Below are 23,143 nucleotides of genomic sequence, written 5' to 3' on the forward strand. Positions count from 1 at the left end.
ATTATAAGAAAATAATAACACATTCCTGTGTATTATTTTCAACACATTTTTTTATTAATTAAAATTAATTATAAAATTTTATAAGTCTCATTGTTTTTCATCGATCCTCTCTTCTTGTTATAATTTTTAATAAATTTTATCTAATAATATAATATGTGTTAGAAAAAAAATGTTACCTTTTGACATTCTAAACCTTTGACATATATTTGGGTCACTTTGTTGTGATATGTGCAACCCATGAACCCATCAAGCCCAGCCTCTTTCACGGCCTCGCAGCAACACAAAACAAAACATCGATCAAAACCGAAACTTTCCAACTTCCAACGTTGTTCACCGCCTCAACCTCGGCAGCAACAAACACCCATTGTCTCATCTTCTCTTCATCATTTGAACAACTAAAAAAACGAAGCATTTAGAAAAAAAAAAAAAAAAAAAAAAAAAGAAAGAGAAGCCATGAGAAGAAGAGTCACAGAGCTTATTCGTCTCTCTATTTCCCTGCACTCACCAATAAAGCACAATAACCCTTTATCAAAGTCAGCACCACCCTCTTCTTTCTTTCAAACTTGTACTACTTTCTCAACCTCCATAACCCCTCCTCCTATCGAAGAACCCAACACCTCACCATCAAAGTCTCAAAGGGACTCACTCATTTTGGAACGGTTCAAGCAAAGGAAACTCAAAGGGTCTTCAAAAGACTCAAAGGGTGCCCCCCAAGGGTGTTCATCTTCAGTGCCGTCAAGTTCGGATTTTGATGCCGGGAAAGTGGTTCAAAGGGGTTTGCAGAATGAGAATGACCCCACCATGGTGGTGGCAAGTTTGAAGGAGTTGGGTGTGAGTGAGGAGCTTGTTGAGGTCATGGAGGGGATTGGGGAGTTTGTTCCTAGTGAGATACAGTGTGTGGTTGTTCCTGCTGTTTTGGAAGGGAAGAGTGTGTTGTTGAGTGCACCATCTGAACCTGACAGAACCTTGGCCTTCTTGTTGCCCCTTATTCAGGTTTGTTCAATTATTCTCCTTTTCCTTCCAAGGTTTTGACTTTTGAGTCTTAGCAACAACTTACTTTAGATGGGTGGATACAAGACATAGGAATTTGGGAATGCAGGCTGGCTTTAAATTTTGTTGTTTGTTTATTTTTGTTTGTTATTTATTTGGTATTTCACTTAGTGTGTTTGGATAAACTTCTTAGGAAGCATTTCTTGTCTTGCTGAGAAAATTAGGGAAAAAAGAAATAAGCTTCTTAAATTAAAATAAGCTAAATTTTAGCGTATACATAAGCTAATTTAGAGAAGCTATTAACTACTAAAAAATCATATTTTAACTAGTGCAGAAGCTAAGTTTTAGTTTAGGGAGAAGCTAATTTCATTTTTCTTTCCTATTTTTTTCCCTTATGGAGAAGTTTATCCAAATATGTTCTTAGTGGATAAGGCTATTGTTGTTGTGTTATTTATTTGGGTTTGACATGGGTTTCAGTTTGATAGAAAAGCTCGGAATTTTATTACTTAGAAGGTGATGTCAGGTGAAAATGGTTTTGTTAACTATAACTAGTGTCATAACATCACATGGAAGGTTTCTCTACATTTTTCAGCGCCATATCCCAAATTTGTTCTGCTTCTTGTTGGTTTGATGTATTGGGACTCTGTTATATAGCATCGTTTGTTAACATTGGTATTCTACTAAGAGAAAACAAATTTCCATTTTCCAAAGTCACATATTATTATCAAATTAGTGATTTTTCTTAGAATCATTGTATTCAATTAAATTATAAAATATCTCTATTCTCAAGTGTCTCTTGTAGAACTTGCAGAAGTCATAACAAAATAGCCATACTGGAAGGTGCAGCTGGATCATCTTTTCACAGTGTAATGCTTGTTTTGTAGTTTAGTTTCACACTCCATACTCAAAAGGAAGCTCCAAACTTAATGCATATTTTAGTATCACACTCGATCAATGGTTTAGTTTCACATATCTAAAATTTTACTTCCATTATTTTAGTTTCACACTTGTTCATCAATGCATATTGGAGATGGAAGTCTTATTTTAGATATGCATCGATGATATCTATACAAATGGTTATTAATACCTTATGTATATATTAGATGATCAAGTACCCCGTGAGAGGATATATAGGAATATAAATATGCCAAATCACTCATGTTATGATCTTCTACATCCTACATCTTTCTGTTCCTTCATCTGGCTGTTGTTCTTCATGTAACATTCAAACCTAATGACTCCATGAAATTACATCTCTACTTCCACATGGTACGGGTAACATAGGAGACATCTCTATTGTTCCCAAGGTAATCTGTTAGATACACCTTGTTGGTGTTGAACTTAAAATTAGTGTTACTATCTCTATTACATGAGATTTTAACCTCACATGACTCCTTTAAAATTGATAAATGGATGGGATGCAAATTTGGGAGGAAAGATTAGGGGTAAAAGTCATTACGTTGTTTGGAAAGTAAGAACTAAGAAGATTATGGAATGGATCAAAATCTAGAAAACTATTGCACCTTGGTTGTCCTAATATCATTTTCTCTGAAACCGAGTGAAGGTGAGAATAAAATTAGAAAATAAGGTTGATTATTTTAGTATTGATAAAGTTAGTGATATACTTATTTATCCTACTTTCATCACCTGCACTAGCGATGAAAACTGTTATGTTATCAACTTCTACAGTTCTGTTTCTTCTTTCTTCATTATTTCGTAAGGAAAAAAGGATTGAATCTGTCAACTTGTGCAGCTGCTAAGACGGGACAGAGAGTTACTTGGTTCAAATTCAAAGCATCCGCAGGCCATTGTCCTTTGTGCTACAGAGGAGAAAGCTGCACAGGTGACCCAATCCCCACTATGTACCATAATCATATTCGTTAGTGCTTAGTGTATGCACCTGGAATTTATGAATTTATTTTGTCCCTTGCAATTTTTTTTTGACATTGCAGTGCTTCAATGCTGCAAAATATATCATCGATAAAGCAGAATTGAAGTCTTTAAAGGATGGTGCTTCACCAAATAACGGGAATGCTTCAATTGGCCTCTTGATTGGAACTCCTTGTGAGATTCTTCAATACATTGAAGAGGGGAGTGTTGTTCCTGCTGAATTAAGATACTTGGTCAGTATTCACTTATCATATTTTAGTGTGAAAATCTATGTAGAATCTCTCTCTCAGGTTACCAGTTCTTGGGAGCTCCTAGCATTGATCACACAAGTCTTTTTCATGTTTGTTAAGTAGGTGTTGGATGAGGTGGATTGCATGCTTGGTAGTGGCCTTGATCCTGAAATCCATAAAATTCTCAGACCATTGCAAGAACATGAGTCAAAATCTTCTGTCAAAAGATTACAAACTATTTTGGCAATTTCAACTATAGCTGAGGTATGATGACCAACTATGTTATTGTACTAGTATTTGGACTATTGCATGAAGGAGGTGTGCTTAGGTTACAATACGGTGATACAATTGTTTTAAAATATAAATGATATGATACGTGTAAGATATGTATTTTCATATGTATCAATATTTCTAAAATAATGTGTAATTATAATTTTGATCAAAATTCATAAACATAATAAATATGTAATTGCAATTTTACAAATCCAAATTAAAAACATTCTTTTTGTACATTACTAATAACAAATAAATTATAAATAATTGCATCATAAATTACTTATTATTTACAAATAGAATTAATACTATCAACCTTATTTCTTTCTTAAAATCATCCATATAGAAGACGAATTCTATTTTTAGTTTATCAAAGGACAATGTTTCTATATTTTTATATTAAACGTGTTTAAATGTCTTATTTAGCTGTAATGAATACCTCTATAATTGGGTTGAGCTACTAATTATATCAGTTATGTAGCTGACGTCAATAAACCGGTGAATACCTGTATAAACTTGCTACGAACCGATTTCAAGTTGACCTAGATGAGACTTTTAAGATATATATTTCTTGAGACTTGTGTTAAATTTTTTTAAATTTACAACAAAAATATAACTTAAAGCAATTTGGTTGGAATTGATCCATGCACCTAATGGTTTGGGGGCACACAACTTGACCACTGAACCATTTTGATTTATGGTTAAATGCTTCACAATTATAATATATATACTTATACTTGATAATATTTTTATTTAAACTGGTTCATATGGTTCACCTAGTGATTTATTGGTTCATTCAGTGACCTTCTAACCCAATACTTTCACCGAGTCAATAACAGGTTTGAGTTTTAAAATTATGCTCAAGAGTATTGAAATTGGATAAGATTTTCATAATTTTTCTTTAAGGTTTGGATATTTCATTGATACGTATCGGTGAAATATCCGAAAGTATTTGTATCGGATACAACTACGTGAAACAAATTGAAGTATCAAAGTTTCATAGGGCTTCCATCAAAATAATGGTTACGTTTCTGTCTTTCTGATTTATCCTTTTTCATATGGCAGGTTTTGGGCGATCAATTCCCTGTTGTAAAGCATCTAGAGTGTGATCATGCAGGAAATATTTCTGCAATGTCTTTAGAAATGGAACCAACAGAAGTCTTTCATTTCACAGAGTCTCTTCAGGCTCTTAGGAAAAAAGTGGCAGAGGCCATGGATTCCCTTTTGAAACAACAGTAACATCTTGGTTTACAAAGTCAAAACAGGTTTTATGATCTTTCTTATAGCAACTGATGAGTTGATTTTGCCTTTGTATATTATCATCATGTTCTTCTAACTTTGAGGTACCTAATAGACAAGTACCATACTTTTATGCATGTGTGTGTATATATATATTATTATTATTATTCATTTTCAAACAACCTTTTTAGCTTTTATTTCTTGTTTCTGTTGTGTTCAACCATTTTAGTTGTATAATGTTAAACGAGTTTAACCGTATGAAAGATAAATGACTCAATGGAAATATTAATGTTAAAAGATATGATTTTTTTAAAATTCATTATCAATTAAAAGTTAATGATTTCAAGATTGATGGTTTTACAAATATATTTACTTGCGATTTATATCCCAAACGAAATTCAATTTACTTTCATACTTACATTTTTGAATTTTAAGGGGATGAAATATAATATACTATAAGCTTTACGTAAAACATGATATTGAATATTGATTTTAAATTAGTCAATTGGTGTAATACTTTTTAAACTAATTGTTCGTTTGTAAATAATTTATATAAGAAGTATTTTTTTTTTTTGTATATTATATATTTCATTAATTTATTTTTCAATAAAGCTTTTTTTTTATTTATCAATATTTATAATATATTACTAATGTATTACGAAACATGACTGCTATAAGGAGGATTTTTTTTTTTTTCAATAAAATTATTAATCAATATTTAGAGTGTTAGTGCTCCTTAAACTCAAGTTTGTTTGTAAGATTAGATATAAAATAATCGCCCATGGTTGCATTTCTGAAACCAAAGTTATCCTAAAACCAGACCCCTTTGTACAAAAAATGATTAGTACGAATTAAAAAGCCTTTTCTTATCTTTTAGTAGTAAAGATCAATTGTCAATTCCATAGATAAACATTTCCTGAGGAAACACCAACAATCTCTTGCTTTCAATTTTTTTTGTGAAACTTATATAAATGAGGCAAGGAATCAACTAGATTATATCAAAATACCTTAAACTTGGTATTTTAAAAATATGATAACATTGATGCATAACTGTATTCTATAACCACTTTAGGTAACGGCTTTTTGACGAAAGTAAATTAAAATAAATAAATGAAAAAAATAAATAAAAAAAAAACAAATTATCAATATAGGTTATTTTGACCACGTGCCAGGTAGAATAGAAGGCGCAAGAAAAATTTGTATGGATGGCGCAAAGGATGAGTGCATCATCTCATGCACCTTGGTTAGTGAAGATGGCACAGGGGACAGGTGCTCTTTCTACACCTGGGACTTTTGTGAAGATGGCGCATAGGGTGGATGCTTCTTCGGTTATGCACAGTTGATTTTGATCAAAGTTGATATAGAACCCACTTTTGAAAATTTTGGAATTCAAGATCTAATTCCTCCATTGTTACCACATTGTTATCAAATCATTCGTCTTTCCACACAGGATATAATCCCACCACCACCCGTCTCATTCTATGTCTTGAAATTAATATACAACTGGATTAAATATTTAAAAATAAAACTTTGCTGCCTATAATGTTATCGACTAAAATTGTCTGAATAAAAATAAGGTTTTTATGGTAATCTTATTTTTTTACAAATATTTTAAAATTTGATTTTAATTTTAAAATATTTTTTATTTAAATTTTATTTTTTGAAAACAAATTTGATTTTTGTTAAAATTTGATTTAATTTTATAAAATACTTTTATTTGATTTAAAATTTATTTTAATATATAAGAGGTTGATTAATATTAATATTCTAAAATAAATTATTAATATATAAAAATAATTTTTATTATAATATAAATTATTTATTATAAATTTAAAATATAATTTATATATTTCAAATATATATATATATTGATTTTAAATATAATTTATGTATTCAAAAATAGTATATATATATATATATAATATAAATTTTAATTATATATAATAAACATGTCTATATATTATATAAACTAAAATATTAGTATATTAAATTTTGCATCATTTATATAAGAGATGATATGAAAATAGTTTGAAAAGTTATTTGATATATCAAAATTATAACATTTTTCTATTGTCAAATGTAACGCAGTTGGTAGACTGGAACGGGGCGTTCCAAAATTGGAACGGGTCATTCCAAACTATTAAAACAAGGGTGATTTAGTAGTCCAGAATTGGTCGTTCCCAAATTGGAACAGGTCGTTCTAGACTGCTAAATAGGCCTGTAAATCCTAGTTGAGAACGGACCGTTCCAGACATGGTTGTTGTGAGTTAAATTCAACTCTAGAACAGGCCGTTCTAGTTTAAGAACGAGTCGTTCTAGATGTGCCAGAACGGGCCGTTCTGGTTTCAGAACCGTTTTGCATGTGAATTTTACACATGACGAAGGAGCCTAGAACGGGTCGTTCCAGATTCGAAACGAGCCATTTTGGTCACTCTTGACCTCTATAAATAGGCGTTGAGGAGTGGGAGAAAAGGGAATTTAGAGAGAGGTTTTAGAGAGAAGTTTTAGAGAGAGAAGGACTCTGGGCCAAGAAGCTTGCTTTTGAAAGATTGAGGTTCCCGAGTTGAGCTTCGGAAGGAAATTCTGCTTCTTCTCAGCTCTTGGCAATGTTGAGCCAATCTTCAGGTTAGGGAAGTTTCGTGCATTGTTTTCCTTAAAAATGGTTAAGTTGTTGAGTGCGGATTGAGTTAAAAAGTTGGGTTTTATTGTTTGAAAGAAAGGAGATGATTTATTTAAATTAGTGGTTGCATGTAGTTCTTCTTGTGTTTTAGAAGTTGTTTATAACGTGGTTAAGTTGCTAAGTTGCCTGATGAAGATGAGTTGAGTAGTTGTTGGCTTAAGTTGTTCATATGTTGTGTGTTGATAATATGTGATATGTTGTTAAAGTTGCTATACGTTGTGTATTGATGAAACTAAGTTGTTTTTATGTTGTTTATTGTTGAATTATTAATAAGTTGAGATGTATAAGTTGAAGTAGTTTATTGTTGTAAAAGTTGTTTAAAGTTGTTAAGTTGCATTAAGTTGATTTTAAGTATCAAGATGACTATTGTTGTCAAGTTTAATGAAGGGTGGCTATAGTTGTTAAGTCGTAAAGATATTGTGATGACTATAGTTGCTCAAGTTGTTGTAAAGTTGTATTAGTTGTCTATTGTTGTAAAGTTGTATAAGTTGTCTATTGTTGTATAAGCTTCCTATTGGTGTAAAGTTGTATAAGTTGTTTATTGTTGTATAAGTTGCCTATTGTTTGTATAAGTTGTCTATTGTTGTAAAGTTGTAAAAGTTGTCTATTGTTGTAAAGTTGTAAAAGTTGTCTATTGTTGTAAAGTTGCCTATTGTTGTAAAGTTGAAAGTTGGGGACATATGGAGAAGATATATGTCTTATGTTGAGATACATAGTACTAAGGTGATAAGTTGAAAGTTATTTTAAAGTTGAATCCCTTAGTACTGTGTGGGCGACATGAAAATAGTCGATCCATGTCATGGTTGAATGACCAAATTGAGTAAGGTATCTAGTTAGATATGTAGTCTTTGACTAGGTACTAGAGGGTGCGTGGTACTTGGAGGGCAGTGGGTGGACTAACCCCATATGTGGATTGGTTATGTAGACCAAGGTCGTGGTAAGTTCACACCTAAACCCTTCTGTCCTGACAGTAGTACTGGACCTCCGAGTCTAAGTGGCACACCTGAGCAATCGCCTATTGTTTTCTATACCTGGTTCTCTTCGGAGTTCCTAACGATGTCCTATACCTGACCTGGTTGAGATAGGTCAAACGCTGGATTCGGTAGGGTTTATGCCACCTAGATTGCTCAACCTCAGTTGTTGGAGATCTCCTAGTTGTATATGTGTGACGACACATTAGTTGATGTTGCATGGGTTGTTGCATTCAAGTTGTATATAATGTTGTATGAATGAGTTGATAGTTGAGCTATTGTGATAAATACTGTGATTGTGTTGTGATGAGTTGTTGATCACTAGGACTAGAAGAGAAGTTTTCAAAGTTGTTCATCCCATTGTGCGGATTGAGATAGTTGTGGTGCTCTGAGAGCCCAATTTGTTTAAAAAACCTTCCTTGGAAAGTTGTCCCTTGGAGTGGATGATGTGTTGTTCTCCTCTAGGACTTGGTTGGTCCCGTGTGTGGGCAAGGTTGAGGCACACATGTATGAAGCGACCACAGTATAGGGGCCAGGTCGACCTATACCGATTACAAGCGGCCAATTTGAATAAAGTGTGATGTGTTGAAAACGTTGTTGCTAGTAGATGATATTGTATATCTATTATTGTAGATGTTGTGTTGCTTTAAGTTGCAAGTTGAAAGTAGAATTCTATTGTTGTTTATTATATGTTGATGCTATTTTTTTTTATGATTATTGTTGTGAGCTTACCCTAGCATGTTTTCCCTTGTGGTTGGGACTACGATAACCATACCTTGGTATGCGAGCAAATCAGGATTAGGTGCTCTGCTGGACTAGGTGAGCTTCTTTTTGGTTGGGACTCAGGAGGAGGGCTGACATTGTATTTAGTTGATTAGTAGCATTTGACTACCTAGTTGTTGTATAGGGTGTTATTCCCTACTTTCAGTTATATATATTATGAGACTTTTTAGTTGTGTATTCTCATTATAATATAATTATTTAGTGGTGAGATTTTATTTTATACTTGTATCTGGGCGCTATAGACAGCCTGGCGGGTCGTTACATCAAATACTAGAATTTTAGTATAGTTTCCGTGTTCTATTTCCTGAAACTCTAGATGATGATGCCTTATATAAAAGTTTAGTCACATATTTAGTCGGTTATACAAATAAAAAAGAGAAGCAATAAATAAATTTTCATTTTGTTAATAATTGAGAATTTATTTAGATACAAGTTTAGAAATGTTGTTCATTACAATTTTTTTATTAAAATATATTATTTACTTTTATTAAAAAAAATCTTAAAAATACTTATAACTTGTATTCAAATAAGTTTTAATGTTTTTTTGTAAAAAAAATTCTTAGTAAAATGATTTTGAAACTATTGAAGAAAGTTTGTTTTAAAAGATAAGATTTGAAAACGAAAAACCCAATATCCCCTGAACGAGTGAATAATTCGATTTGATATATCAAAATAGGGGTTGGGAGAGGAAAACAGTGTGATAACAGTGGAGGAATTAGATCAGATCCTGTGTGACAGGATGTATAATATGCTAACAGGATTGGATGCATCTAATGGTAAATAAAAGTGGGTCCTATCTCAACTTTGATCAAAACGAGTTGTGCGTAACAGAAGAAGCCTCCATCCCATGCACCATCTTCACAAAAGTCCCGGGTGCAGCACTTACCCCCTACACCATCTTCACTAACCGAGGTGCATGAGATGATCCACCCATCCTTTGCGCCATCCATACAAAATTTTCCTGCGCTTTCTATTCCACTTGTCACGTGACCAAAATAACCTATATTGATAATTTATTTTTTGTATTTTTTTTTAATTTACTTTCGTCAAAAAACCTTAGGTAACACATTAAGAAGATGAATTTCTACTTTGCTTCATAGATAAAACAAATTATGAAGTAACATAAAATAAAGACATGACAACAAAAGAAAAAAAAATCTGAAAAGGATGATTTGTATCACTGGCTCCCTCTGAAAATAATAACATTTATATATAAAGACATGAAAACAAAGTATGTAAGATAAAAATATGAAAAACAAATGGCCCATGCAGGTCTCGAACCTGCGACCTTCGCGTTATTAGCACGACGCTCTAACCAACTGAGCTAATAGGCCACATGCTAATGCATTTCAAATAAAGCTAAAGGAAAAAACCAAATTAAATGTTTTGCTTCTCAAACACAATTATTGCTGCACCATATATTGGCAATTGAACTAAATGCATAACTCATTTAAATTCACACAGTTGTTAAAAAAAGAAGATAATATATCTATCTATTAGGGTTTAGGATTTATTTCTAGTATTGATTCAAATTCAATAAGGATAAATCTGAATCTGAAACATTATCCATAAAATTTAATAAGGACAAGTATGAGTATAGATACACATATAATTAACATATTTTAATTAAATAATTATTATATATATAATGTATAATATTATTAATTAGAAATAATTTAATTGGTTATCTTTAAATAAAAGCATTACTTAAAATGATGGAGTTAGTAATTCAACTTTAATTGAAGTTATATTTATCCAGGTTATTTTATAAAGAAAAGTTGCTGAAACTTTCTACTAGTTAGTAGTTACTGTAGTAGAGAAAATGACCAGACCAAACCAAATCAAACACCTCCTTACATTTCTTTCAATCAGAAATTTGAAGTTAAACACTGATTCTCGCGTGTAACTAGTAGTTCATTAACCTAATATGGTACTGATCATAACGTAATGATAACGTTGTGCTTGAACCTTTCCATTTCCATGTCCATTTGTTAAATGGCAATGGAGTTGGCATGGAAAACAAGAATAACATCATCATAGGAAGGTGAAAAATATGTCATTTTCTTCACAATTGCGTTGGTCACCACACGAATTTGCTTTGTGCCTACAAAAATGTCTGAAAGCAAGGGCCTTGAGACCCGGCATGCAGGTCCATGCCACGCTACTCACTAGTGGAATAAACATGAACATCTTTTCTCTTAATTCAAAGCTTGTTGGAATGTATGCTAGTTGTGCTGACATTAAATCAGCAAGGCTTTTGATTCAAAATATTCAACACCCCAATGTTTTTGCATTTAATTGGATGGTTTTGAGGTTGGCATATGATGGTTACTTTGATGATGCATTGTTGTACTTTCGTTGGATGCGTGAGGTTGGGCACATGGGCAACAATTTCACTTTTTCCATTGTTCTCAAGGCGTGTGTTGGCTTGATGGACGTGAAAATGGGGAGGCAGGTTCATGCCATTGTTTGTGAAATGGGTTTTCAAAATGATGTCTCCATTGCCAATGCTCTTATAGATATGTATGGTAAATGTGGGGGCATGTCTTATGCTCGTCGGGTGTTTGATGGAATGCGTGAGAGAGATGTTGCCTCGTGGACTTCGATGATTTGTGGGTTTTGTAACGTGGGGGAGATTGAGCAGGCGCTGGTGTTGTTTGAGAGGATGAAGTTGGAAGGGTTGGAGCCGAATGATTTCACATGGAATGTGATTCTTGCTGCTTATGCTCGTTCAAGTGATAGCAGCAAAGCTTTTGCTTTCTTTGAGAGGATGAAAAGGGAAGGTTTTACTCTTGATGTGGTTTCATGGAATGCGTTGATTTCTGGATTTGTACAAAATCATCAAGTCAGGGAAGCGTTTGAAATATTTCAGGAGATGATGCTTTCAGGGATTCAGCCCAATCAAGTGACTGTTGTGGCACTGCTTCCTGCATGTGGATCAGCAGGTTATATCAAATGGGGAAGAGAAATTCATGGATTTATATACCGGAAGGGGTTTGATGCGAATGTTTACATTGCTAGTGCTCTTATTGACATGTATTCGAAGTGTGGGAGTGTGAAAGATGCTCAGAATGTTTTTGACAAGATCCCATGTAAGAATGTTGCATCATGGAACGCAATGATTGATTGCTATGGTAAGTGTGGCATGGTTGATTCCTCCTTGGCACTGTTTAAAAAAATGAAGGAAGAAGGACTGCAGCCGAATGAAGTTACTTTTACATGTATTCTTTCAGCATGCAGCCATAGTGGTTCAGTGCAGGAAGGTTTAGAGATTTTCTCTTCAATGAAAGAGTGTTATGGGATTGAGGTAAGCATGCAGCATTATGCTGGTGTTGTTGATCTCTTGTGCCGTTCAGGAAGGGCGGTTGAAGCATATAAATTTTTCAAAGCCTTGCCAATACAAGTCACAGAGTCAATGGTTGGAGCTTTTCTAAATGGGTGCAAAGTCCATGGAAGAAGAGATCTAGCTAAAATGATGGAAGAGGAAATAATGAGAATTAAGTTAAAAGAACCTGCTAGCTTTGTTGCATTATCAAATATTTATGCTGCTGATGGTGACTGGGAAGAGGTTGGGAATGTAAGGAATGTGATGAAAGAAAGAAATGTCCACAAGCAGCCTGGTTTTAGTTGGCTTGAAAAGCAATGCAAGATTCCTGAAGGGGAGAAAGAGGAAGAAGGGGACAAAATGGCCAGTGGATTGGATACGGGACATTATATAGTATGATTGGCGATCCTGTCATTCACATTTAGTTGTAAATACATCTATAAGACTGGCTTTAGTTTGGAATTTATGTCTCCACTCATTTTGGCTCATCTACGAATTCTTAACTAATTTTTTGATACAAGAGTAACTCAATTTTCAAGGTATTTTTTTGTCTGTTTGTTTATGTACTGCCTAAATCTAGAATCTAGATGGATTTTATTTATCCCTTGCTTACGATGAGGGCAAGTTACCCTTCTTCAAAAGCATAGGATTTGTTGGAGAAATAACAAAAGGTAGCTCTTTGGTGATTCAGTGCTTCTAAGAGGTGAACAGATACACCTATCCTGTTTCTGTAATTGTTGCATTCAATGTAGCAGCCTGCAGTTTTGCAGGGACCAAAGCTAACCATCACCACGCACTCTAGAAGTTGATGTTTGGGACAATGATGCTACTTGATGATGAAATAACACAAGGGCATAAACTAGAGTCAAGTTTGGTTAGGAAGGCACAAAACTTTGTAAACCAACTCGATAATGTGGCTTTCAGAACAAGTTAGAGTCCCGAGGAGAATGAACATGCTGATCATAGTTTTAAGAATTGCAGGGTGATTAAACCGGTTAGGATATTAAATTAGTAAGGTGAAATTAATGGGTCATCGTATGACTCAGGTTCTATTAAATTTTTAAAAAAATATTCATGTTGATTATACTTATAAATTTCAATAAATTTAATTGTATCTTAAATTTCAATTTGCATCTTATTTAAAATAATCTTTATTTTTATTTTGTATAAAGAAATACATGAAAATATTGCATGTTAAATTATATATTAATACAAATTAAAAATATAAATAATATGTATATATATATATATATTATTAAATATATAATTTAAAATTAATAATATACTATAAAAGTTATTTAAGTTACATATAATAGAAACAAATACATTAGAATTAGTGGTCATTGTAATGTTTGAAAAGATTCTTCACCCTTTCATGAGCAGGTTTTGATTTCCATATGTTGTGTTTTCCTTTTGAATTTCATTTTAAAAGTGATGAAAAACATATTTGTAGTTGAACCGGTTTGATCCTTCGCTTTACTAGTTGAACCAAAAAATTAACCAGTTTGCTTCGATTTGTAATGAGTCAAATGTATAATCAATTCAACTCAAGACTCAAACTGGCTAGACCACCGATTTCTAGATCAATTGGTGTGACGGGTCAATCCAAGCCAATTTTTAAAACACTCATACTAATTGTCTAAATTTGTATTGTTGAGACTTTTCTTGTTATTGGCTACTGACTAGCAATATGGTACTAGTAGTTTGAAAACTCTAATAAATCTCTGTGTATCTTGTAGTCTAGAGACAAAAGATAAATTTACTAGCTTCAACTATTTAAGAATATATTTCATATGATATTAAAAAAGAAAAGAATATATTTGATATAATTTTAAATAGATAAAGAATAAATACATAACATAGATGAGGACAAGTAGCATACAATTTTAAACTATTCAACTTGCTTTCTATATAGCTAGGATTTTATTTTTTATTTATTTTTTAATTAGTAGTAGTTACAATCACAACAACAGAATTCGATCCTAAGACTTTTTACATTCTCACTACTAGATTAATTTTAGTGATTTTTTTAGCTCGAGTAAATTGCAGTTTTTTATATCCCATCCTTTATAATTTCAAGAATTTTATCACTCTGTTATTTTATTTACATATTTTTATCATTTTACATTTAAAATTTTATACATTTTATCAACCAAATTTGTTTTTATAAGTTTCTCATATTTTATCGCCTAATTATACTTTTACACATTTTATTTTCTAACGTTTATATGTACATTTTATCTCTCTACTTTTATTTGTAAATTGAATTACAATATATTTTTCAAAAAAACAATTATTAAAAGCAATTATTTATCACTTTATAAATTGTTTATCATAAATTTAAAATATAATGTTACATTTACAAATATTTATTATTAGGTTTAGTTATATAAAATATACATTTAACTATGTATTAAAAATACTAAAATACAAATAAATAAATAAATCATTTATATGGCACGCACACACGCAAAATTAAAATAACCATAAAATTAAGTTAATCCTCATTTTGATTCGAAGCATAATTTTATTTTGTAATTAAATATTTTTATATAAATTAAAACAATTATCTTAAAAAGTATTTTTACTTTTGAAAACAATTCTTTGATGAAAATATTTTTAATTAATTTTTGAGATTTTTCTTAACCTCTTATTTTTTATTTATCAAATATATTTTTATTTTTAAATTAAACTCTACATGGTTTAAAAAAATTATCAATGATTAAAAATAAACTTGTATCATAATATAATTTAGACTTAATTGTATTTTTTATTCCTCTATAATTACAGTTGTGCAATTTTGGTCTTTAAGATTCTAATAGAGCAATTTTAGTTTTTCAAATATCATAATTATGTGATTTTGATTGTAACGACCCGGCTGGTCACTACACACGGCACAACACACTAGAAACACCACACAAAAAGGAACAAGTGTATACATATAGGGTCTAGAATATATACATATACATGATCCAAATCTGAATAGGGTTAAAATGTACAAACTACAATCAAATGCTACTACCCTAAGTAGCTCAACCAACAAAACAATGAAAAAGAGATCAACTCCGCCTGTCCGCTGAAGACTTACCACTAGTCACCAACCTATCCCTGCTCTCCTCCCATACATAGTATGATCATCGCAGTCCAAACATCATGGAGACAACAAAAGGGTAAGCTAGTGAAAAGAAATCATACATATAACAATATAACAATAAACAGCTACAACTTATACAATATCACAGCATTTAACAATATCAGCACCACAAAACGACATTATTAGCACTGCGTAGCAGCAATAACAGCACCACTCATGTGACTATAACAGCACCGCATAACGGCATTAACAGCACCGCCTTAGCGGCTATAACAACACCACAATAGTGGCTAATAACAGCATACAACTCAGCACAACACAACCAATCCACTTACAGCACGGCACAACAATTCATCATACAGCACAGCAATATATATATACATATAATACAGTTAATCAATATTTCTCAGCACTATCAGCTAGTCAGCACAGCATATTCATCAAGTACAACTTAGTTTAGCATATAACAACATTAATTAACAACCTCAGCAAAATTCAACAACTAACAGCATATGTATCAATATCTTCATAAGCGCCCGGCGCACTCGAGGTCGCGCCCAGCGCGACTCTACCCGAGAGCACCAGGGCCAGCGCGCCCAGCGCAAGAATACTCGCGCCCGACGTGGCCCCTCACGCGCTTGGCACAATTTAGAATTGCGCCCAGCGCTTGCCAGGCAGAGACTCCATGGAGTCTCACGCGCCCAGCGTGCCTAACCATGCGCCTAGCGCGGGGAAGGTAGAGACCTCCCCTTGGTCTCGCGCCCAACGCAATTTGAATTGTGCCCAGCGCCCTCCTGGCAGAGACTCCCAAGGAGTCTCGCGCCCAGCGCAACAAGGGTCGTGCTCAACGCAGAATCACTACCCAAAAACAGGTCACATACTGCCTGCGCGCTCGGCGCGATTCCGGACCCGCCCGGCGTGGGCCATCCAGAGGCTAACCTTCTCAAGCTCGCCTGGCGCACACATTTTTGCGCCCGGCGGGCTTGTCAAAAAGGAGCCCCCAGATGGTCTCGCGTCCGGCGCGAAGAACCGCGCTCAGCGCGAGGCTCAACAGCAACACTCCATTTTCGAAAAACTTAACCAAATCCTGTGAAAACAACCAGAAAACCAACATGCAAACCATTCAAAAGTTCCCTCTTTCATCAAATATCAATAAAAATAGCTCATTTTCAACATGCAAACACAAATGATCAAAAACCCCAAAATTCCTTCAAAATTTCTGAAAACCCCAAAAATTCAATTCTCATCCATCTCAGCTAGAGATCATCCATCAATAAGCAACATATGAGTATCTAAGACTCATTCCAAATCAAAAACAGCAAAATAACTAGCTTCCCTTTCCTCGGTAGAAGATTCTGAGCTCCGGGATGAAGAAAATGGAGAAGGAGACTAAGAAGAGTTTAATCGAACACCGAAGGAGAGGAAAGAACTCCGAACACCCAGCTAGCAAAACCTCAAGTCACTCCGCACCACCACCTTGTATCAGCCAAGAAGAAAAGTCCCAAGCAAAGAGTGAGCAAAGATAAATGAGAGTTAGAGAGTAAGAGAGTTGGGGGGAAGAAAAGGAAATCCGTACGGGGGGTCTCACAACCTCCCCAACAACAAGAGTTTTCGTCCCCGAAAACAGACTTACTTGGGAAAAGAAACGGGTAACGCTCCCTGCACTGCTGCTCCACTTCCCAAGTAGCCTCACCAGTAGCTGCATCCCACAACACCTTCACCAGGGCAATTGACTTGCCCCTCAGCTCCTTCAGCTTATGATCGACCACAGCTACTGGCAACTTCTCAAAAGTCAGGTTCTGCTTTACTTGCACATCATCCAGCTCCACCACATGACTCGGGTCATGCACATACTTTCTCAGCTGGGATACATGAACACATTGTGTAGGTTTGAAAGAGACGGTGGCAAATCCAACCGATAAGCAACCGGACCTACACGCTGTATGATCTGATAGGGACCCACAAACCTTGGTGTCAACTTTCTTTCCCTCAGCGCTCTTCCCACACTAGAGATCGGAGTCACCTTCAGAAACACATGCTCCCCTTCGGAAAACTCCAAAGGCTTACGCCTCTTGTCAGCATAAGATTTCTATCTACTCTGAGCAGTCTTCATCTTCTCTTGAATCATCTTCACCTTCTCAGTAGTCTGTAGGATCAGCTCCGGTCCCACAACCACTGACTCACCATCCTGATACCAGCACAAAGGAGTCCTACATCTTCTGCCATACAAGGCTTCATACGGCGCCATCCCAATGCTAGCATGAAAGCTGTTGTTATAAGTAAACTCCACCAGCGGTAGGACCTCCTCCTAGCTACCCAAGTGGTCTAACACACAAGCCCTCAGCAGATCCTCCAAGGACTGGATTGTCCTCTCTGATTAACCATCTGTCTGCAGATGATAAGCAGAACTCAGCTTCAGCTTCGTGCCTAGGGCTTGATGTAGACTCTGCCAAAATCTGGAAGTGAACCTCGGATCCCGGTCGGAAATAATACTGGTAGGCACCCCGTGCAATCGTACTATCTCCCTCACGTACAACTGCGTCAGCTTCTCCAAGGACCACTCGATGTTGACAGGCAAGAAATGCGCACACTTGGTCAGCCGATCAACAATCACCCAGATAGCATCACTATTCCTAGATGACCTAGGTAGCCCCACAATGAAGTCCATCGTAATGCTATCCCACTTCCACTCGGGAATCTCAATCTGCTGCATCAACCCACTCGACTTCTGATGCTCAACCTTCGCCTTTTGACAGGTCAGACAGGCCGCACATATTCAGCTATCTCCTTTTTCATACCAGACCACCAGAAAGTCTTCTTGAGGTCTTGGTACATCTTAGTCATACTTGGATGTATGCTAAGTCTACTCTTGTGGCCTTCTTCCAACACAGCTCTCTTCAGCTCAGCATCCTGAGGTAGGCAAATTCTGCCCTTAAACCTCAAGATTCCATCTTGTCCCAGCTCAAAGCCAACAACCTTCTCGGTACCTAGCAAACCAAGAAGCTTCACCAGCTCGGCGTCTTGCAACTACTTAAGTCCAACCTGCTTCAAAAACTCATTAGTTATGGAAATCATCCCACAACTAATGTGATCCTGAGCTAACTCCACATAGAGATTCAAATCTCTGAACTCCTCAACCAGCTCCAGCTCCCTCATCATCATACTCGACATGTGGATGGATTTCCTACTCAGCGCATATGCCACCACATTGGCCTTGCCCGGATGATACATCAACTAGAAGTCATAATCCTTCAGAAACTCCATCCACTGTCTCTCCTCATGTTCAGCTCCTTCTGATCAAACAAGTACTTCAGACTCTTGTGATCACTGAAGACGCTGAACCGAGCACCATACAAGTAATGCCTCCATATCTTCAAGGCAAACACCACAACTGCTAACTCTAGGTCATGAGTAGGATAATTCCTTTCATGATTCTTTAGTTGCCTTGAAGCATACGCCACCACTCTCCTGTTTTGCATCAACACACACCCCAGACCCTGGTGAGAAGCATCACAGTACACATCAAAAGGCTCACCAGAATCCGGCAATACCAATACATGAGAAGTAGTCAATCTCCGCTTCAGCTCATCAAAGCTCCGCTCACAGGCATCTGTCCAGATGAACGGCTACTTCTTCCATGTCAGCTGGGTTAGAGGCGCTACTATCTTAGAGAATCCTTCAATGAACCTTTGATAGTAACCCGCTAAACCCACAAAGCTCCGAATATCAGTGACAGTCCTTGGACGTTCCCACTACAACACCGACTCCACCTTAGCCGAATCAACAGCAATCCCTTCAACTGAGATCACATGTCCCAAGAACTTCACCTCATCCAACCAGAACTCGCATTTTGAAAGCTTAGCATATAGCTGCTTCGCCTTCAAAATCTCCAGCACTGTCCTCAAGTGCTCACCGTGCTCTTCCCGGGTCCTTGAATAAATCAAGATGTCATCAATGAACAACACAACAAACTTATCCAAGAATGGCCAGAAGATCCTGTTCATGTAGTCCATGAACACTGCGGGGGCGTTGGTCACACCGAACGGCATCACAACATATTCATAGTGACCATATCTAGTCCTGAAAGCAGTCTTCGGTATGTCACCCTCCTTCACCCTAATCTGGTGATAACCTGACCTCAAGTCAATCTTAGAAAACACCGATGCTCCCCTCAGTTGATCCATTAAGTCGTCTATCCGGGGAAGTGGATATTTGTTCTTAATGGTCAACTTGTTCAGCTGCCGGTAATCAACACACAGTCGACTACCTTCATCCTTCTTCCTTACCAATAACATCGGAGCACCCCACGGCGAAACACTCGGTCGCACCAACTGCTTATCCAACAGGTCCTCCAACTGACCCTTCAGCTCAACCAACTCAGTAGGAGCCATCCTATAGGGAGCCACCGACACTGGTCCTGCACCTGGAACCAAGTCAATGCTAAACTCCATCTCCCTAACAGGAGGCAACCCAGGCACCTCATCTGGGAACACCTCAGCAAAATCTCGCACCACATCAATTTTAGCAATGACCCTCTCGGTCTCAACACTCAACGCAGCAAGCAGAAGACAGCACTCTGCTCCATCTCTCAACAATGATTTAGCTTGGCCAGCTGAAATCAACAACTCATCCTCCACCTGAGGAAAAATCAGCCTCCTATTGGCACAATCTATAAGGATGCGATTGGCAGACAACCAATCTATCCCTAAGATTATGTCAATATCTACCAAAGGCAAACAAATCAAGTTTACTTTATACTTCTTCTCATTCACCACAATCGGACAACCAACACATAACTCAGAAACAACTACCGAAGCAGAAGCGGGCGTCGACACAAGCAGTCTCAACCCCAAATCACACACAGGCACACCCAGCATAGCAGCACATGCATAAGATATAAAGGAATGTGAAGCACCAGCGTCAAAAAGAATCATCACATCCTTACCAGAAGCTTCGCCCTTCCCCTTCACAAGATCAGAAGAAGTCGAAGCCTCAGCACCTGTCAAAGCAAATACCCTACCAGTAGTAGTGGGTCTGTCACCCCTCTGAGTATCAGCTCTCTGCACACTACTCCTCTGAGTATCATCCCTCTGCACATCACTCCTCTGGGTACTCCTCTCTGGTCTGCTCCTAGTAGGACAGTTGGCCGACTCGTGACCCATCTGATGGCATCTGAAACAACGGCTCTCCGTCTGTGGACAGTCCCTGACAAAATAGGGCCCAACACACCTGTAACATCTCAGAATGGCACCTCCACCCTGTCTACCTCCACTAGCAGCACTAGAAGGTTGCCTAACGACAGGACCCCCTTGTTGTGGTTGGGGCCTATCATACGGCTTCCTCTGACTCCCACCCCTCTTGGACCCAGATGGTCCCTCAACAGTCCTCGCAACACGGTTACCACCTTCCAACCGCTCTACAACTTTCGCCTTCTCCACTAAAGCCAGAAACTCAGTGATGGCCATAGGCACCACCACCCTCTTCAGCTCATATCTCAAACCATCAGCAAACTTCATGCATTTCCAGGCCTCAGCTATACCTTACGAATAAAAACGAGCCAAGTGCTCGAATTTCATCGCATACTCAGAAACTGTCATCCCTCCCTGATGCAGTCGCATAAACTCAGTCTCCTTGGCATGCCTCACGCTCTCAGGGAAATACTTCTCCATGAACACTGTCCTAAAGCACTCCCAATCAACTGTAACTCCTCTAGCAGCAAGCATCTGATAAGTGCCCCTCCACCAATGATCAGCCTCTCCAACAAGCATATACACAGCATATGCCAACCTCTTCTCTGGAGAACATCCCAGAACAACAAAGATCTTCTCCAACTCACATATCCAGCGGTCAGCTGCCTCTGGATCTGCATCTCCCGTAAATTATGGGGGATGACATTTCTGGAACTCAGCAAGATCCCGGCTCTCCTGTGACCCTGTAGGCCTTACTGCACCAGCTGCAACTCTATCAGCCTCCATCCTAGCAAAATAAGCATTTTGCTGCTGCATAGCCATAGCCATCATCTCTGGTCCTAGTCATCATCTACAAAAGTAACAGCATCTTTAGTAAACAATAACTAAACCAAATAACAATCAACAACACAGCAAAAATATCACAGCAATCAGCACAGCAAACAACACAGCAAGACAACACAACGCAGAGCTAACACAACAAAAGCCTAAAGGGACCACCCCAAAAGAGTGTCCACTAGACTCGACCTGCTCTGATACCACTAAAGTGTAACAACCCGGCTGGTCACTACACACGGCACAGCACACTAGAAATACCACACAGAAAGGAACAAGTGTATACAAATAGGGTCTAGAATATATACATATACATGATCCAAATCTGAATAGGGTTAAAGTGTACAAAGTACAGTCAAATGCTACTACCCTAAGTAGCTCAACCAACAAAACAATCAAAAAGAGATCAGCTCCGCCTGTCCGCTGAAGACTCACCACTAGCCACCAACCTATCCCTGCTCTGCTCCCATACATAGTATGACCATCGTAGTCCAAACATCATGGAGACAACAAAAGTGTAAGCTAGTGAAAAGAAATCAACATACATATAACAATATAACAATAAACAGCTACAACTTATACAATATCATAGCATTTAACAATATCAGCACCACAAAGCGGCATTATCAGCACTGCTTAGCAGCAATAACAGCACCACTCATGTGGTTATAACAGCACCGCATAGCAGCATTAACAGCACCGCCTTAGCGACTATAACAACACCACAATAGTGGCTAATAACAACATACAGCTCAGCTCAGCACAGCCAATCCACTTACAGCACGACACAACAATTCATCATACAGCACAACAATATATATATACATATAATACAACTAATCAGTATTTCTCAGCACTATCAGCTAGTCAGCACAACATATTCATCAAGTACAACTTAGTTTAGCATATAACAACATTAATTAACAACCTCAGCAAAATTCAACAGCTAACAGCATATGTATCAATATCTTCATAAGCGCCCGGCGCACTCGAGGTCGCACCCAGCGCGACTCTACCCTAGAGCACCAGGGGCCAGCGCGCCCAGCGCAAGAATACTCGTGCCCGACGTGGCCCCTCACGCGCTTGGCGCAATTTAGAATTGCGCCCAGCGCTTGCCAGGTAGAGACTCCATGGAGTCTCACGCGCCCAGCGTGCCTAACCATGCGCCCAGCGCGGGGAAGGCAGAGACCTCCCCTTGGTCTCGCGCCCAGCGTAATTTGAATTGCGCCCAGCGCCCTACTGGTAGAGACTCCTAAGGAGTCTCGCGCCCAGCGCAACAAGGGTCACGCTCAGCGCAGAATCACTACCCAAAAACAAGTCACATACTGCCTGCGCGCTCGGCGCGATTCTGGACCTGCCCGGCGTGGGCCATCTAGAGGCTAACCTTCTCAAGCTCGCCTGACGCACACATCTTTGCGCCCGGCAGGCTTGTAAAAAAGGAGCCCCTAGATGGTCTCGCGCCCGGCGCGAAGAACCGCGCTCAGCGCGAGGCTCAACAGCAACACTCCATTTTCAAAAAACTTAACCAAATCCTGTAAAAACAGCCAGAAAACCAACATGCAAACATTCAAAAGTTCCCTCTTTCATCAAATATCAATAAAAACAGCTCATTTTCAACATGCAAACACAAATCATCAAAAACCCC

General features: G+C 37.1%; 2 protein-coding genes and 1 non-coding gene across 3 annotated transcripts; 2 read left to right on the forward strand and 1 right to left on the reverse strand.

Annotated features, from left to right (window-relative positions):
- The first annotated feature begins 230 nt into the window (after positions 1 to 230).
- Positions 231 to 4,819, forward strand: LOC109804179 (DEAD-box ATP-dependent RNA helicase 39). Its single transcript, XM_020365966.2, has 5 exons — positions 231 to 993; positions 2,744 to 2,833; positions 2,943 to 3,113; positions 3,234 to 3,374; positions 4,449 to 4,819. Exons 1-5 carry the CDS (start codon positions 454 to 456, stop codon positions 4,620 to 4,622), a joined length of 1,116 nt encoding a protein of 371 aa, XP_020221555.1. The 5' UTR covers positions 231 to 453; the 3' UTR covers positions 4,623 to 4,819.
- Positions 4,820 to 10,316: 5,497 nt separating this feature from the next.
- TRNAI-AAU (transfer RNA isoleucine (anticodon AAU)) lies at positions 10,317 to 10,390 on the reverse strand. The gene has a single exon. It is a non-coding gene; the product is annotated as a tRNA-Ile (tRNA).
- Positions 10,391 to 11,199: 809 nt separating this feature from the next.
- LOC109803735 (pentatricopeptide repeat-containing protein At5g59600) lies at positions 11,200 to 12,780 on the forward strand. Its single transcript, XM_020365416.1, has one exon. The coding sequence runs from the start codon at positions 11,200 to 11,202 to the stop codon at positions 12,778 to 12,780; it is 1,581 nt and encodes a 526-aa protein (XP_020221005.1).
- Positions 12,781 to 23,143: the final 10,363 nt, after the last annotated feature.

Source organism: Cajanus cajan, chromosome 1, assembly GCF_000230855.2.
Source record: "Cajanus cajan strain Asha chromosome 1, NIPB_CcT2T_4, whole genome shotgun sequence".
NCBI lineage: Eukaryota > Viridiplantae > Streptophyta > Magnoliopsida > Fabales > Fabaceae > Cajanus > Cajanus cajan.